This window comes from Pyrus communis, chromosome 1 (assembly GCF_963583255.1).
Source record: "Pyrus communis chromosome 1, drPyrComm1.1, whole genome shotgun sequence".
Taxonomy (NCBI): Eukaryota; Viridiplantae; Streptophyta; class Magnoliopsida; order Rosales; family Rosaceae; genus Pyrus; species Pyrus communis.
Window position 1 is genome coordinate 2,003,475 of NC_084803.1, and position 16,824 is coordinate 2,020,298.

Here is a 16,824-nt window from a genome sequence, read left to right on the forward strand (position 1 = left end):
CCTTGATTTTTTGCACAAAGTTTTATAATATTGATATAGGAATTTGTTGACCCTAAAAACTACCAAGCCTACGTGGCGTACAGGCCGAGTAATTAATAAGCTAACTACGCCCTTCGGTTGTGTACGGGGTGTGCTAACTCGTCGGCCGAGAAGTAAAATGTGTTGATGTCTCGTTGGGCGTGTTGTTGACTTTTTGATCTCATGATTGCGGCCGAGGAAGGAACACGTCTCAGCCTTTAGGTTATAGAGCCTGAAGACAAGGTTGCTAGTCTTGCGAAGTTCACGGATCGTCGGCACTGGGTTTGGTCACGGTGATTATATTCGTAAGAGTGTAAGCACGCTGAATCGACACCAAACTATACATACACAACTACTTAAAAGAGATGTATGTCTTGATGGTGAATGTCGTTCGGCCGTCAGAATGCCGAACTCTAAAACTTATTTGTGAATATCCAATCATAAACAACTCGACGTTCAATGTGCTGAGCCCAATAATCTATAACACCTCACTTCGCCGAAAAGGCTAATGAGATGACCTCTGCCAACAAGAACTCAAAAATCCTTCTTGGCTGAGACTTGGATAGGTAACCAGTCGGCCTCGATTCAGTGCTGTTTATCCAAATTGAAGGTACTCCAGGGTCAGCTGATTCTACGGCAATAGTGATGTTAATCCAAACTGAAGATGTCGCATGTTACATTGTATTTATAGAAGCAAATGTTGCTTGGCGCAGCTCCCCACTAGGGTAGAATTTGACTTCAATTCAAACTCATCAACTAGAACTTCAGTCAAAGACTTTTTCAAGATAAGCAGGAGCCTATCTTTTAGATGCCATCATCATCTGACTCTACTTCACCATTATTCGAAAAGCCTATGTCTTCCTTCCTTATCTTTAGAAACTGTGCCCTCAGGTTGTCTCCTAGTCCAATTAGAACTTTATTTCCACCACATCGATCCAGGTGCAGCCATGCACGCATAATAAGACAGAATATAGTCTCAAAAAGCACATTCACGCGGCCAAAACCAACACAACATCAAAAGGCATAGACCTGCATACATATTTATCTGTTGTCGTGCCTTATAAATACCCCCATTCCATCATCATCCAAATCAATTGAGATTTAGACAAATAGTAATTTAATATATTACTAAGAGATAATATCATGATTAAAATCATAATATTATTTTTCAATAATTGAAAATCATTTTAACCATTTTGTCATTCAACGGTCTAAAATTCTACTCATCCAACGGCCTCAATTACTCGAACCGATAGTGTAAAATAGGGTCCAAATAGAATTATACAAAAAACATAAGATGCGCAGTCTCACATTTCATAGAGTCCCATATTTAATAGAGTCTCTCTAGCATTTCTTTTATTTTAATTTTGGTTAAAGATATAATGACTAAAATTAGTAGTTTTTTATTTCATGTTATACACATATATATTTACACTAGAGTTGGAGGAAATAAATTAATATTAACCCCACTATTCACGAGATTCAGGTTTATTACAATTGAAGAAGACTGTACGTATATAATACTAAATAACAACTGAAATTTACGTAAGAGAGTTTGCTTGTACGTACTAAAATACAGAGACTAGTAAGTGCATGCTCCATGCGAGGAATATTGAGCAACACAAACCATAAAATTTAATTATGTCCTCATGTGCAAATATGTCTTAAACGTATATATCCAGAAGTTTTTCCAATAGATAGACATTCAGATAATAATTAAGATGCTGACTAGAAATGGAACATACATACTGCACAGACTGTATAAGGATACTAAACGGGTAACTAATTCATAAAGATTTGGGGAGACAAGCGCGGTTTAACGAGGACATCGAGAGGGGTGAGTTTCATGTTCGTAAGTCCAACGCTTCCGGTCATATCAACCGGTGCATTTTTCAAAGTTGAGACATCAAACGTATGTAGAAAACCAGCCAGAGTCAAAAGCGTCGCTTGAAGGCCAAAAGTTATACCAGGGCATGCTCTCCTACCACTACCAAAAGGCATGAGCTCAAAATGCTGACCCCTAACATCAATATCTTTATGGGTGGTGAGAAATCTCTCCGGCTTGAACTCCATCGGGTCAGCCCAAACCCGTGGATCGGTTTGGATCTTCCACAGGTTCACCAACAGCCACGTGCCTTTCGGAACATGGTAGCCTCCGACCGTGCCGTCCTCGGTGAATTCCCTTTGGGCAGAGAGTGGTCCAGCAGGACATAAACGCATTGCTTCTTTAACAGTTGCTTGCAGGTAGACAAGATTGCTGATATCTGATTCGTTCACTAGCCTTTCTTTACCAACATGCTTGTCTAGTTCTTCATGAACTTTCTTCAAAGCGTGACGGTTGTTCAAAAGTAGCGAGAGTGTCCATATCAGAGTCACCGTGGTTGTGTCACTCCCTCCAGCAATCAAAGCCTACAAATAATTGAATCATAATTCGCTTGGTTAGTTAAAACCAAATTTAACCGAGAAAATTTAATTATTTAGTTTGAACTTTTTAAAGAGAGACAATCTTAGAGTACCAAACATGTTGCTTTGATGACTGTATCAGTATCGAAGCCTGAAACATGTGCTCCATCAAAGACTGAGAGCATCACACCCATGAAATCTTGCTGATCATGGCCTTTAGCTCTTCTCTGCTTGTGCTCCTCCAACCATCCCATAACAATACTGTCCAACGCTTTGGCAGTTTGTTTCATAGCCTTCTGATGACCGCCCAAATCCAACCACCAAAGCCAAGGAATAGCATCTCCCAACACAAACATTCCCACCAACCGAAAGAACTCCCTCATGGCGTTTTGCCAAGTTCTTGCCTCTTTCTCATCATTCAAATTGCCATTAACAACATTAAAGTCTCTCCTTCCGGCAATCATCCTTAAAACCACATTTAGAGTCAAATCCCCAAACCACTTTTTCATCTCCACCGAAATATCGCCCGACGATCCACCATCTTTTCTTTCGGTCCATCGCTTGTACAGCTCTTTTAAACTCATCTCCACTTCGGATACTCGAACGCTTTTGAGTAACTCGAGCCTTCGGTTTGAGAGTAGCTCGATGGATACAAGTTTGCGTATTTCGCGCCAGTATGGACCGTAGGGACTAAAGCCGAACATAGCAAAGTCATAGCTCAAGTGCTTAATCCCTAGGGTAGCGGGACGGGAGGAAACAATCGAGTCATTGGTGGTGAAGCACTCCTTGGCAGCCTCCCAAGTATTTATCACCAGAGCTGAGTGGATGCCAATTTTGATGGTGAAGATTGGTCCATATTTGTCAACCAGGGCTCCCAAGGTTATATGGGGAAGCTGGGATCCTCCGAATAGATCGAGATGACCTAGCAGAGGCAACCCACCTGCCAATTTTGGTGGTTTGGAACCCCTGGCATTGGTAGCCGCCCTAAACTTTTGTATGAAATAGAACGAAAATAGAAGTATGGCAAAGAGTCCAGCTACGGCAGTGTTTAGGAATGGGAGAGAAAACTCCATTAATTGTAGCTTGGGTTACTTGGTTATCTATCACTCCAATGATTCTTACTTATTGTACACCATAACATAGTTCAGAGAATCTGCGCCTCAGATATACTTTTCACTTACTCCAAAGGATCTGTAATAATTGATCCCGAGGAAGCAACTTGCCAATTGATCGCTACCAAAAAAACAGACTAAGGGTGTACAACATAGTTCAGAGAATCTGCGCCTCAGATATACTTTTCACTTATCCAAAGGATCTGTAATAATTGATCCCGAGGAAGCAACTTGCCAATTGATCGCTACCAAAAAAACAGACTAAGATTTTCTTCTCTCCTCTTTCCATTCATTCATCTTACATTCTTTTATTTTATTTTTCTCTTACTATAAAAATTAATATAAGATGTTGACGTGACTTAACCATGACCGTTCAAATAGGAGAGAATGGGAAAAAAAAAAAAAAAAAAGAGAATCCTAATCCAAAGCTAAAATTTATCAGGAAAGAAAATTGTGGTATTCTATCAAGACAATTATTACGGAAACAACCTCAATGTGAGATTTTACATTGATTCTCCTACGGTGGAAAAAAAAACTTAAAATTTCAAATCGAACCGAAAAAATTTCAAAACCAAGCAGAAAAAATCCTAAATCGAAAATTTCGAAAATTTCGGTACCCAATATCGAACTGATCCTGAAATTTCGGTACAAGAATTGATTTCACATTTGCATTAATTTGGTAATCCCAAACCAAACAGAAAAATATATATATATATATATATTTAATTTTAAATATATATTTAAAATTGTAACAACCGTTTGGTTGAGATTTAATCTCAACCGTTGAATCCAAATAAACCCGCACTCAGACAGTGAGATTCAGTCACTCTCACCTCACCCTCGTCCTCGTCGTCTTCGACCTTACCCTCAGTCACAGCCTCACTCAGTCACTCTCTCTCTCTCTCGACCTCACCTCACCCTCCTCGACCTCACCCTCACTTAGTCACTCGCTCTCTTTCTCGACCTCATCTCATCCCTCAGACCCTCACTGTGGAGGAGCCTTCCTTCACGGCACAGAGGCAGAGCCACGGCCACCGGCGCCGCTCACCTCTCTGATCTCTCTCTCGACTTCTTCATCCAGATTCCAGTGCACTGTGCACCGATTCTCCCCCAAATCAGGTAAATTTTGGAATTAATTTAGGGTTCGAATTCTAGATTATGGTTTGTCAAATTTCGCAATAAATTGGGGAGCTTTGTTTATTGCTTCTAATGGCGGTTCTGATGTTGGTATTTTTTTTTTCTTTGTGGTCTTGCTTGTAATTTCAGAATTGCGAAATGATCACAAAGAGATTACCGAGAAATTGAACCGAAACATAGAAGTTCTGCATTCGGCAAGGGTTACTCCGAAACAATCATCACTCAAAGATTCGGGTAGGTTTTTGAAACCCGACATGCATATTATCGTTTTGGTAGGAAAGTTACATTTCTACGGTTTAATCTGTTTCGTGTTTTGATATGTATTGTGTGTGTGAGTACTGATAGTGAGTGCCTGTGCACTGAGAATTCTGAGATTTATTGGCCTTTCCAGATAGGAGCTAAATATATATTGTACTGTGTATCTATCAAGATATGTGACACCTGCATTTTTGTCTAATGTTTCTGTGATGATGGATGTCAGATGGCCAAAGCGCATCAGTTGTCAACGTGGTTGCATCTGCATCCTCAACCAATGTTCATACTGGTTCTACCAATGCCATGGATGTGGATGTGATTGTGAGCGTACCCCTTGCGTTGGTGGGTGAGATATCTGATGCATCACCAGCAGCAGAGGATGGTTTGCAGCTTGGAGATCAGATTGTTAAATTTGGTAGTGTGGAAAATGGCGATAATTTGTTGCAGAAACTTGCTTCTGAGGCTCAAGCTAATCAGGGCCGTGGGATACCTGTAATACTTGTAAGGCAAGGTGCTCAAGTCAACTTCACCATGACACCTAGAACATGGCAAGGCAGGGGTCTACTCGGGTAAATGTCGTTTTATTTCATTTCATTTTTCTCTTGTTAAATGCATTCCTGATTTGATTACTTGTCATAACTTCTATGTTAGGGAGGGCATTGGTTAACATTTCGTATTAGTGCTATTGAGGTTCTTAAAAGTTCTCCAAAGAATATATAATTGACAGCTTTTTCAGTTAATTTCCGTTGTTCATCAAGTAACATTGAATTATTATTAATCTTTCTTCCGAGTCTAACATCCAATCTGAGAACGATATCATAGAAAACCTTTGGTCAGGAAATTATTATATTGCCAACTATGTTTCGTTTAAAGTTATTCTCTTCTCAATATGTAAGTATATCAGCATATTTGGTCTAAAGCATCATCGTAATGCATTATAACTGGAGTTTTCTGATAGATATGGTTTACATTTGATAATGCCGTCTCTGTTTGGGTGAATGGAATGCCCTTTCTTGGGGTTTTGTTTTTTTTGAATTGCACAGTATTATACGCGGTAAGCTATAATAAGTGGAGAACAGATTTTCCTCACGACATTTAACAGTTTTAGTAATCTCAAATTTTTTTGAAGTTGTTCTTCCTCCAAGTTGGTTTCCAGACCATTTTTAGTCTTCCACCCTATGTTGTCAGTCACTTTCTGTCCTCAAGACATGGATTCCCATTCTTGCAGAGAACTTTTGGTTCATGGGGAAACATGGAAGGTTGAGGCTTTATATTCAAAAGGTTAAATTTAGCCCAAAAGCCCAAAACTATTTCAGGATTCCTGATTTGTCCCGAAATCCCGAAACTATTTCAGGATTCCTGGTTTGGGATTGGTCTCGAAATTGGGATTCCCGAAAACTTCGGTTTGAGAATTGAGACAAGGGTTTCAGTTCAGTATCCCATATCGAACCAGCCTTAGATTCTCCGTAACATTTTATTTTTGGCAGAATATGTCACGAAGCCGGAATAAGAATGGTGATAAAAATGTGAGGTGGCATAGGAGAGGTTTTTAGGGTATTCGGAACACGAAGTGCTATATCACATGTTACTATACAAGTGGTGAGATATTTGTGTTAAAAATTAAACACTTAGAAATAAAATGACGTTCTTCAGTTCATCAGGTTGAAGAGATTATCTTTCTCCATTTGATCACAATGGAGGGTGTAACTATTTAAACTTATCCGATATTGTATAACACTACTGTTTAATTTTTAATTATTATGTAAATTATCATGTGAAGGCTCGTATTATAACTATTAGAATTTGTAATTTAGTTGGTTAAATAAAATTTAATTTTATATTTTTCAAAACATAATAACAAGAAAAAAAAGGCCTATAATTATGTCAATAACTTAAAAAGTGAGATAGTTTCGAATCTAAAATATATGAGTAAATTACCAACGATCATATTCACTAGAATATCATACCACATACCACACTACTGGATTCATTTTCTCCTCTCTCGAAAGCTTGTAGCATGACAAGAAGAAAAGACACATCTTACATCAAAATAAAAGCTGTTTAAACCTCCTTAATTAACCAACAATTAAGCAGTTCAAATTTTATTGTTGTTCGGACGCTTTGACTAGAGATAGAGTTCACTAGGTAGACGTGGGCTGAGGAGAACTTCCAAAGGAGTTGCTTTCGGAATGGTCAGACCAGGACTCTCAGTCAAATCAATAGCCTGACCCGACGCCGTTTCAATCTTAAACCCGTGCAGCAGTCGAGCAAGCGTTAGGTGAAGAACCTGCATGGCAAACGACATACCGGGGCACGACCGTCTGCCAAAGCCGAACGGCATCAGATTGAATTGTTGGCCTCTGACGTCGACATGGCTATGGCTTTCCAAGAACCTCTCAGGAACAAAAGCAGATGGGTTCTCCCAAACCCTAGGATCCCTTTGAATCTTCCACACGTTGACCACTAGCCGGGTGCCGGCTGGCACGCGGTACCCTGCTACGGTACAGTCTTCCAGAGCTTCTCTGGGTCCCAAAAGGGGCCCAGCTGGGTACAGACGCAGAGTTTCCTTGATTATGGCTTGGAGATATACCAAGTTCGTGATGTCGGATTCTTCAACCTGTCTTTCTGTGCTGACGTGGAGGTCTAGCTCTTCTTGTGCCTTTTTCATGGCATGGGGATTGTTTAAGAGTAATGAGATTGCCCATGTCAGAGTTCCTGCTGTCGTGTCACTCCCACCAAGTATAAGCGCCTACAATTTCCATGTTTAATTTGTTTGAATTAAGGTAATTAAATGACAAATAATCAATTTTCAACATAAAAAAAATATGAGTTAATAGACTACGTGGTAAGTGTGTGTCAATAGAGTGAGATTTATATCACAATATTGAGGTTACACTTAAACATGATCTTAAATCTCGGGTCACCATCAGTTAATAGCCTACGTGGTAAGTTTGCCACACTTTTTGTTTTTTTTTTTTTCTTTTCTTCAATACAATAATATATTTTACACTAAAATGAGAGGAGAATGCGGTTAAGCCATACAATCGGTAATATAATTTGGTACCGAATTCGTCAATCATAAGATTCGAACTTAAGACATCTTACTTACAAGTGAAGAAGAATACCATCAGACCGTAGTATTGAGTGGTGTGCCACACTTCTAAATGGCAACCAATTTTCCCGCCCAATTTCGAACTGAGACAGTTTTCATCTCCCAGTCCTTAGAGTCCTAAATTCTTTAGAGCTTTCAAAATTTACGTAGTAATGTGAAAAAAATTAAAATTTTCTTTCCTGTTTGCAAGCAACTGCATTAGTACATTCCTCATAGCGCATTTTAAAAACTATCTTTAAACAGTACCAACACTGTCATGCTTCTCTAGATTTTTTTAAAAAAAAGAAAGAAACCATACCAGACAGGTAGACTTGATGCTAGTATCTGAACTATACTGAAAATTTGAAAGCTGCCCTTCCTCCTCAAGAGACAACATGACATCAATGAAATCCTCATCACCTCCTTCATCCTCCGCCTTACCATGAGAAGCTCCTCTCCTCTGGCGGTGCTCCTCCAGCCACCCTCCGAGTATTCCATCCAACTCTTTCGCGGTCTTCTTCATCGCCTTTTCGTGCCCCTGCAAATCCAACCACCAAAGAAACGGCAGTGCATCTGCCACCACAAAAATCCCGATCAGATGAAAAAACTGCCCAATCGCCTTCTGACACCTTCTCGCCTCGTCCCCATCTTCGCATTTCGCCGACGCGCCAAAATAACGCTTTCCCGCCACCATCCTAACCACCACGTTAAGCGTCAGCTCCTCCAACCAGTGATTGAGCTCGACAACGGCAGGTCGTAAACCTCCGTTTTGGACCCACAAATTGTACAGTTCTTTTATGCCCATGTCGAGTTCTGACGTCCTGACATGTTTGAGCATATCCAGCCTTCGATTCGAGAGGAGCTCGAGCGTTGCGATTCTTCTCATCTCCCGCCAAAATGGGCTGTAGGGCGCGAAGCCGAACACGGCATAGTTGTAGCCCATGTGCTTGGCGGCCACCGTCGCGGGTCGAGAAGCGAGTGCCCTGTCGTTGACTGTGAAACAGTCTTTTGCTACTTCCCAGCTGCTCACTACAAAAGCTCGGCGGCTGCCGAGGCGGATGTTGAAGGCTGGGCCGTACTTGTCCGCCATTGCCCCAAGTGTTCGGTAAAGAAGCTGGTCTCCGCCTCCTAGAAGGTGGAGGTGGCCTATGATTGGCCATCCACCGGCGGGTTCCGGTGCTTCTCTAGACTTGGAATCTTGCATATTTTTTTTAAGACATGCGCGAATGAGAAAAATTAGGGAAACGAGCAAACTTATGACAGTTAATTGGATAGAAAGATCCATGATTGGAATAATGTTGCAAGGAATCAATGAAATAGCAAGCTCTGTTAGGTTGATTTATATACAAGTAATCCACTGGGGATTTCAGTAGGTTAGGCATAATGAAACATGCCGATTATTGCATTGGTTACTATCTGGAGCAGTCTCCAACCTTAATATTATTGCATTGGTTACTATCTGGAGCAGTCTCCAACCTTTAATTCTAGCTTTCTAGTAAATAACCACTAATGCTCGAATGGTGACGAATTAGAATAACTTTACAGAACGCTGCCTCATTCAGTATTAGAATATCAATTAGTATATTTGATTCTCCTTGATTGCATAGGGAGACCAAATTTTTAAACCAAATTTGCAAATCAAATAATGTGGTTATTAATTATTGGATTACTACTTAACGTTGATTAATGTGCTTATTTTCGATTGGTGATACATCATTGATTTGCAAATTTAGTTTAAAAGTTTAGTCTCCTTAGCATTACCCTTCGTGTAAATCCTGTATTGATATCTCATAGAGTTGACTTCCTAGAATACTATTTGTATTGTATAAACTTGTACTTCATTGAAAAAGCAAATGGCTTTTTTTAATGCAAAATGATCTCTGAGATTTGCATAACTCCTCACTTTGGTCCTGAGATTTGAAATCAATAGAAGTGGTCCCTGAGTTTGTCCACCATCAATTATTTTCGTCATTCTGTAAAAAATTATGTTAAATAAGGACTAAATGAAAAAAATACACTCAATTTAATAAACAATGTGCCAAAATGATTTGACAAAACTTGAGGTATTTTTGTCACTTTATCGTTAGTTAATAGAGATTTTTCACGGAAATATCAAAATGATTGATGGTAGACAAACTTAAGGACCATTTTTATCAATTTCATATCTCAGAGACCAAATTAAAGAGTTATATCAATCTCAAAGACCATTTTAGCTAAAAAGCCAAAAAAAATTAATAAAAAGAAATTTATTGAGAATTCCTTCCATGTATCTAATCCTAGCATTAGCACTTATCAACGTGGTATCAAGGCACCGTTTCTGATGACTTTGATTGCCCACATCGCTTCTGCAACCTCAATAGACACCACATCGCCACTGTTGTCGAACCAACAAAAAGCCCAAAATCAAAAGAGATGTCCACTAATGTCTCAAACCCCTTTACTTTACATGCCTCCGATCAGCCAGGGGATATATTGGTTTCCTGAACACTTCAATGAGGCAACTACAATACATGGGGTCGTGCTAGGCAAATTAGCTTGTGCGCCAATAACAAACTCAGTTCTGTTACTCAGGCACTAAGATGCATAGTGATTTTCCTTCCCGATTTTTGTGTGATACAGAATCACCACAAGCAATGATGAGGTGGCCATTTGTGATCTTAAACAATTCCTTCAAACTCATTTTCGAATCAAGGATAATGAACACTTGAAATATTTTCTTGGCGTGAGGTGGCTTGGTCTTCCTAAGGTATTTCCATCTCCCAGCGTAAATATACCCTAGACATTCTTGACGAAGCTTGTTTACTTGGTGCAAAACCTGCAAATATTTCATACCCAGTTCATATTTTTAGTTTCTTTATGCAACAATCGAGAAAAGGTTATTGTGATGCGGACTGGGCTTGATGTCCCATTACGAGAAGGTCCGTCACAAGTTATTGTATATTCCTTGGAATTGCACTTGTGTCTTGAAAGAGTAAGAAACAATCTAGTGTTTCTCGGTCCTTTGCTATAGTGGAATATTGTCTCACATCTTCTGCCACATTTGAGCTTACATGGATGAAGTTTCTATTAGCTAATCTACGGGTTGATCATCTTGGACCAGAGAAGTCACATTGTGATAGTCAAGTTGCCTTTCAAATAGTCGCTAATCCGGTTTTTCATAAGTGCACCATGCCCTAGAAATCGACTGCCATGTTGTTCGTAAACGGATACCCTATGGAGTTATTACAAAATCTTACATCCCTAGCGGACAACAACTAGCTGACATATTTACCAAGCCATTTGGGCAAGCTACATTTCGATATCTTCCTGGCAAGATGGATGTTCATGACATTCACACTCCACCTTAAGGGACAGTATATATTTGGAAAACAATATCAATCAGTATATTTGATTCTCCTTGATTGTATGATTGGATTCATGTAAATCATGTATTGATATCTCATACAGTTGAATTTGTCATGGCATTTGAATAGAATAATAGTATTTTAAAGTTTGTGTGGCTCTTTTTATTATTCATATTAATTAAATGGTATCTAACAACAATACCAAAAAAAGAATTAAATAATAAAACGGGATGAAATGTGCTTGTAACAGTCAGTCACTCTTTTATTCTTAAGTTAACGCCTGACAACAATTTTAGACTTTTAAATGATGATTATGATTCACTAAAATAATGATTCTAATGTATACCTTATAATTCTTGTGCTAAGAATCAATTATTCAATGAAAGAAACGTAATAGTTATTTGGGTCACTCACGATCATAACATATGATTCATGATAAGATATGATTGTTGATAATTGAATTATTACTTAAATGTTGATTAACGTGTTCATTCCGTATTGGTGACATGTCAAATAATTTACATATTTGGTCTAAAAATTTGTTTTACCTAACATTATCCTTATGTTAAACTTCATTAGGTTAAGGAAAAAAAAACAAATTTGACATTAATTTTCTAATCTATATAAAGGAAGTACCCCAAAATAGTGAAACATCCAAAATACCATAAATTGTCCCTAAAGAATTATTCAAAATTAGAATTGAACTAAAAGGAATTAAAATAATTCGACAAATACTAATATTGAATGAATTTAAAATATAAAACATTTTGAATGAATTTGAAATTTTAAACTTTAGAAAGAAAAAAAAATTAACAAAACCCCACGTTAGTGAGTGGTTAATGGGCAGCCTAATTTGGTATCTAATTCGCCATCCACGATATTCGGACCTAGAATCTCTCACTTATAAGCGAAGAGAAATATCACCAAACTGTAATATTGAGTGGTAGTGGGTGGTTTATGTTTAACTTCTAATTTATTTTCAAAAACGTTTTTTTTTAATAAAAAAAAACTAGCATTTGCCTACACACTTTGTGTGTATGAACACATTTTTTTAGAAAATGAGAAGGAGAGAGAGAGAGAGAGAGAGAGAGAGAGAGAGAGAGAGAGAGAGAGAGCGAGAATGTGGGGGGAGTGGGAGGTTTTTGTTTTCGGTTTTTTTTTTTTTTTTTTTTTAATATTTGAGGTATTTTAACATTACATGTAGGTGAAACTTCGATAAAAAACAGTAAAATTTGGACCTATGAAATTACATGATTGCCCATCATTTTTTTGGTGATAGAACAAAGAAGGTTTCATTAATTAGTAGAGATATATAAATAAGAAAATTTTAAATTTCTTAATTTGTTTTGTGAAAAACCACCAAAAAAAAAAAAAAAAAAATACAAACCTTAAATTTAATATACAAGACCAAACGTGGGACAAGAAGCTAGTAAATGATTTATTAGGGTGGTCGAGGCTTCTCTAGTTTAAAGCCCAAGGCAAGGGACGTGTGTGTTTACCAGGCCGATATGCCCTAAACAATTGTTATATATTTCTCTCGTTAGTTTTTGGTTCGTGTCATAAGGAAAGGGATCTTCGGATCTTTTTCACCTAATTCTCTTCATCAAACAATTTAGATCCTTGAAATTTGATGCAACAACTAAAGTTATTATAACTTTAAAGTGGGGCCGTGTTTTTAATCGTTGGATCAAATTTCAATGGCCTGGATTGTTTGATGAGAAGGATTAGGTGGAAGGGATCCAGAGAGGATCCCTTTCCATGTCATAAAGCCTCAAATTGGTTTCGGTTTGACGAGAAACTTTTCAGTGTATTTAGATTTTTACGGGTTGGTACGTCACATGTTGTAATACAAGTGGATGAAGACTTAAAAAAAAAAAATTATTTCCACTTATACTTTGACATGTGGTATAACATATTGTAGCCACATAAAAAAATCTCTCCACAATGTTACTCAGTTAGTTAAATTTATATATGCAATAGTCTTCATATCTTTTATCATCGATTTCTATATGCAATGGGTCTTCATAGATTTTGTCATTAATTTTGATAAAACTGATGAGGGTGATGGGCAATGTGGGGACTGGAATTTGCTACTTCTGCAGAAGAATGAGGAAAGGCGGAAGAAGAAGAATAAAGGGGTTGGGAGGGGGTTGAGTTGGATTATCGACTGACAATCTGAGATGGTTGTGCCAAATTTTTTTTCTTTATTTTTGTGTAGGAATAATTTAAAAAGTTATAGATAATGTAAAAATATTATCAATTTATACAGGTGTCTAGAGAAGTATATAAATTGAATTGTGGGTGTCCAAAAATAAAAATTGTGGGCCAAAGTCCAAAGTTTAAACATGAAATGGGCTCCCAAGCGAATACATTACATCGTTGGGCAACGTAAAAATACCTTCTCCTTCTCATTCATTTCCTTTCCAGAACTTGGCCAAACCGATTCAGTGGGATCAGAACGATGATGATCCTTCATCATCGTCTAGAGCGGTGAATAGCATTCTACGATTCGTGGCATGAAAGAAATTAAACTTTCGTTAATCTCGCGGAAAATTAGAACTAAAATACTGAGAATTTCAAAGTATTTGGATCACCGTTTTTTATCTCGCACAATGTAGTACAGGAAAGTATTTAGATTTTAATGGAGTGTTGAGATGATTGATGAAACAAACCAACAAGTCATTCCTTTAGAATAATTTGATGATTGGTATCTCATTTACTTTGTTATTAGATCTAGATACAAGCATTCAGATTTAATGTAAAATAACACAAGCATTGGTATTGCATCTAGGGAAACATGAATTTCATGATGGTCTGGTGACCCGTGTTCGACATCTGTTAGAGTTCTACCATGTTTAAGCCTTTAACATTTCAGGCTTTTTCTTTCTGTGTTCGGTTGCTAACTTCTGATGAGGCAAATGAACTCTCATACATGGTTAACTTTATTTAGGACTCAAATGTCAAGGTTCGGCTGAGTTCGTCATCTTCTTGTTTGCAAGTGCGTATTGAGATTTCTCAATTTAGTTGGGTTGTATAATTGTATTTGACATGACATGAAACTCAATCGAATATGGTGTGCCATATCAAATTTATAGCTTTCGGTGTTCTATTCACTTGGTGTTCTGGTGCCCTCTTGCCTAGACTTCCTAGTGCTTCGTAAAGATCACAGCGAGTTCCCTTTGACTCCCGCCTTCTCTGTTTCCTGCTGTTCTTGAAATTTATCCCTTGTTTATTGTAGTGTCGGTGAATTATATGTTTAATCGTGAGTTAAGGCCTGAATTTCAGGTTCTTTAGATTTTATTTTGGATTTTATTGGAGCAGTTGTCTGTAGTTACTAAGTCCTGTTTTGGTTCTCTGAATTCAGTCTTGGATTTTGACGTCTTCGAGTATCTGTGCAATGAGTTGGACACTGGTTACGTTTGAAACCCTACTTAAACGCCAACCTGAAAATAAATTCCAACTGGTTTTGATATATAGGTGATATTTGGTAATACATGGCTTTTCTGCTTTCTCATGTTGTTGTTGATTTATGCATTCCTAGCGACCTGGAGCTTTTTACGCAGGTTTCCGACTGAAGTGTTAGTTTGGGAAAGTAAACTGTTATTTTGTTTTTGTGAAAGGTGATATGTGTGTTTACGTTTTCTTTGCAGAGATGCTTAATGGAACTTTTTGGTTGGGTGAATTTGCAGGCTTCAACGTATAAACGTCGCAGTTCAATGTCCAGTTTATTTTGAATCATTTGAAACGATTAAGTCCTGCCAATAATCCAGATATCATAACTTGATACCCTTTAAAATTGTCCTGCCAATGATGAAGAAAGTGAATAGTACTGACTTCGTCTATATTCGTGGTGCTTAATTCAGAAAACATCATCTCCGCAGAGACTCTGTTTGTTAGACAAATAAGGAATATGGTTGGAGTCCTTGTGTAATTGTATATAATATTATTATTGGAAGAATAAGCCGTCCTACAGCCGTCAAGCCGTCCTACCTTGTCCTACCTACACACTAGCCGTCCTACAGCCGTCCTACCTTGTCCTACCTACACACTAGGACGGCTACCTTGTCCTCTACAGCCGTCCTACCTTGTCCTACCTACACACTAGGACGGCTACCTTGTCCTCTACAGCCGTCCTACCTTGTCCTACCTACACACTAGGACGGCTACCTTGTCCTACCTACACATTTGTATCATGTATATATATCCTTGTAATCTTGTAGAGAAATATAATGAAAAAAATTAAGCATTCTCTTCCATAAACATTCTCTTCCATTTTTCCACATTCACGTATCAATAACAAATATATTTTTTAGCCTACATACCTTTTTCTACACTGTTTGTCCCCCTTCCAAGTGTATTTTCTGAGTAAAAGAGGTTCGCTCCCAGATTTCCTCATCGGCAAGCGAAAATGATTTCTCCAGATTTTTCGGTATGAATTCAAAATAATTTGTAGGAAAATTGAAAATTGAAAGATTTGGGAAAAGAGAACTAAATTTAAAGGAGCGCAACGGCTCAGAAAAAAAAAGCAATTCAAAATTGGGGGTTCGTTTGTTTCTGGTTTTGTTTGGCTAGCAACAAAACCAACTTTTAGGGTAACTAAAGTCAAGAAATTATGTTTGACAATTGCCAAAATTATTGTTCCCTTAAAGTTTCAAAGGGGAACCATACGAATTTGCTAATAAAATCATAGTATAATAATAATTACGTTGACATCAGGCTGAAAACATCCCAACATAACGCTGACAGCATTCAGGATTAATTATAAGAAAAACTAATGAAAAGAGTTTAAAAACTTTGAGTTTTAACGATAAGGACAAAATAAAGGCTAAAGTGAATAGTACCATAATTGACTTTTTAGTATAAAAATGTGATTTTTCGTTAAAATAAACAGTACTGATAGTTTTTTTTTTGTTAAAGTTCCCTTAATTAGATGACAGTCACTTAATTTCACTGACCACGTTTTACTCAACATGCATCCACCATAGTACTATGTTACGTCCCTAATTTTTTTTTTTTTTTTTTTTTTTTGTCGAAAAGAACAGTTCATTAAGCATAAGGGAGGCTACACATCAACCTAAAGAAAGGCAAAATAACCCAAAACACATTAGGAGAAACAGATACCTAAAAATACAGTCCAATCAAATAAATAAAAATTAAAACCTTAATCTCTAATCTCCAACCACAAACCGCAACGCCCCCCGCCAGCCACGAAAGTCTTGCCAGCAACCATGGAGGCATCAACACTAGAAAAAACGACCGAATGGTCAATTCGACCTAGATATTGTAGCACAGAAGTAACAAACCCGCAACCAAAAGGACCCCGCACCCAAATTTTGTCACCGAAAATGTATAACCAAGAGATAGTCACCGAATTCAAATCTCATTCACCAATCCCTGCAAATATATACAAACACAATAACACATGGATATAAGGTGAGGTTAAGGAGTATGTAAAACACACTTA

General features: G+C 37.8%; 3 protein-coding genes across 3 annotated transcripts; 1 reads left to right on the forward strand and 2 right to left on the reverse strand.

Annotated features, from left to right (window-relative positions):
* Positions 1-1,678: 1,678 nt before the first annotated feature.
* Positions 1,679-3,581, reverse strand: LOC137743930 (cytochrome P450 CYP82D47-like). Its single transcript, XM_068483863.1, has 2 exons — positions 2,535-3,581; positions 1,679-2,427 (listed from the first exon to the last, which is right to left on the reverse strand). Exons 1-2 carry the CDS (start codon positions 3,492-3,494, stop codon positions 1,801-1,803), a joined length of 1,587 nt encoding a protein of 528 aa, XP_068339964.1. The 5' UTR covers positions 3,495-3,581; the 3' UTR covers positions 1,679-1,800.
* A 749-nt stretch (positions 3,582-4,330) lies between these two features.
* Positions 4,331-5,705, forward strand: LOC137747998 (uncharacterized; the record flags this gene model as incomplete). Its single annotated transcript, XM_068488115.1, has 4 exons — positions 4,331-4,652; positions 4,800-4,904; positions 5,152-5,494; positions 5,581-5,705. Coding segments are annotated over 4 exons (795 nt in total), but the record flags the coding sequence as incomplete, so codon positions are not given.
* A 172-nt stretch (positions 5,706-5,877) lies between these two features.
* LOC137747892 (xanthotoxin 5-hydroxylase CYP82C4-like) lies at positions 5,878-9,301 on the reverse strand. The gene is made up of 2 exons (XM_068488024.1): positions 8,336-9,301; positions 5,878-7,674 (listed from the first exon to the last, which is right to left on the reverse strand). Exons 1-2 carry the CDS (start codon positions 9,299-9,301, stop codon positions 7,051-7,053), a joined length of 1,590 nt encoding a protein of 529 aa, XP_068344125.1. The 3' UTR covers positions 5,878-7,050.
* Between the last annotated feature and the right edge of the window lie 7,523 nt (positions 9,302-16,824).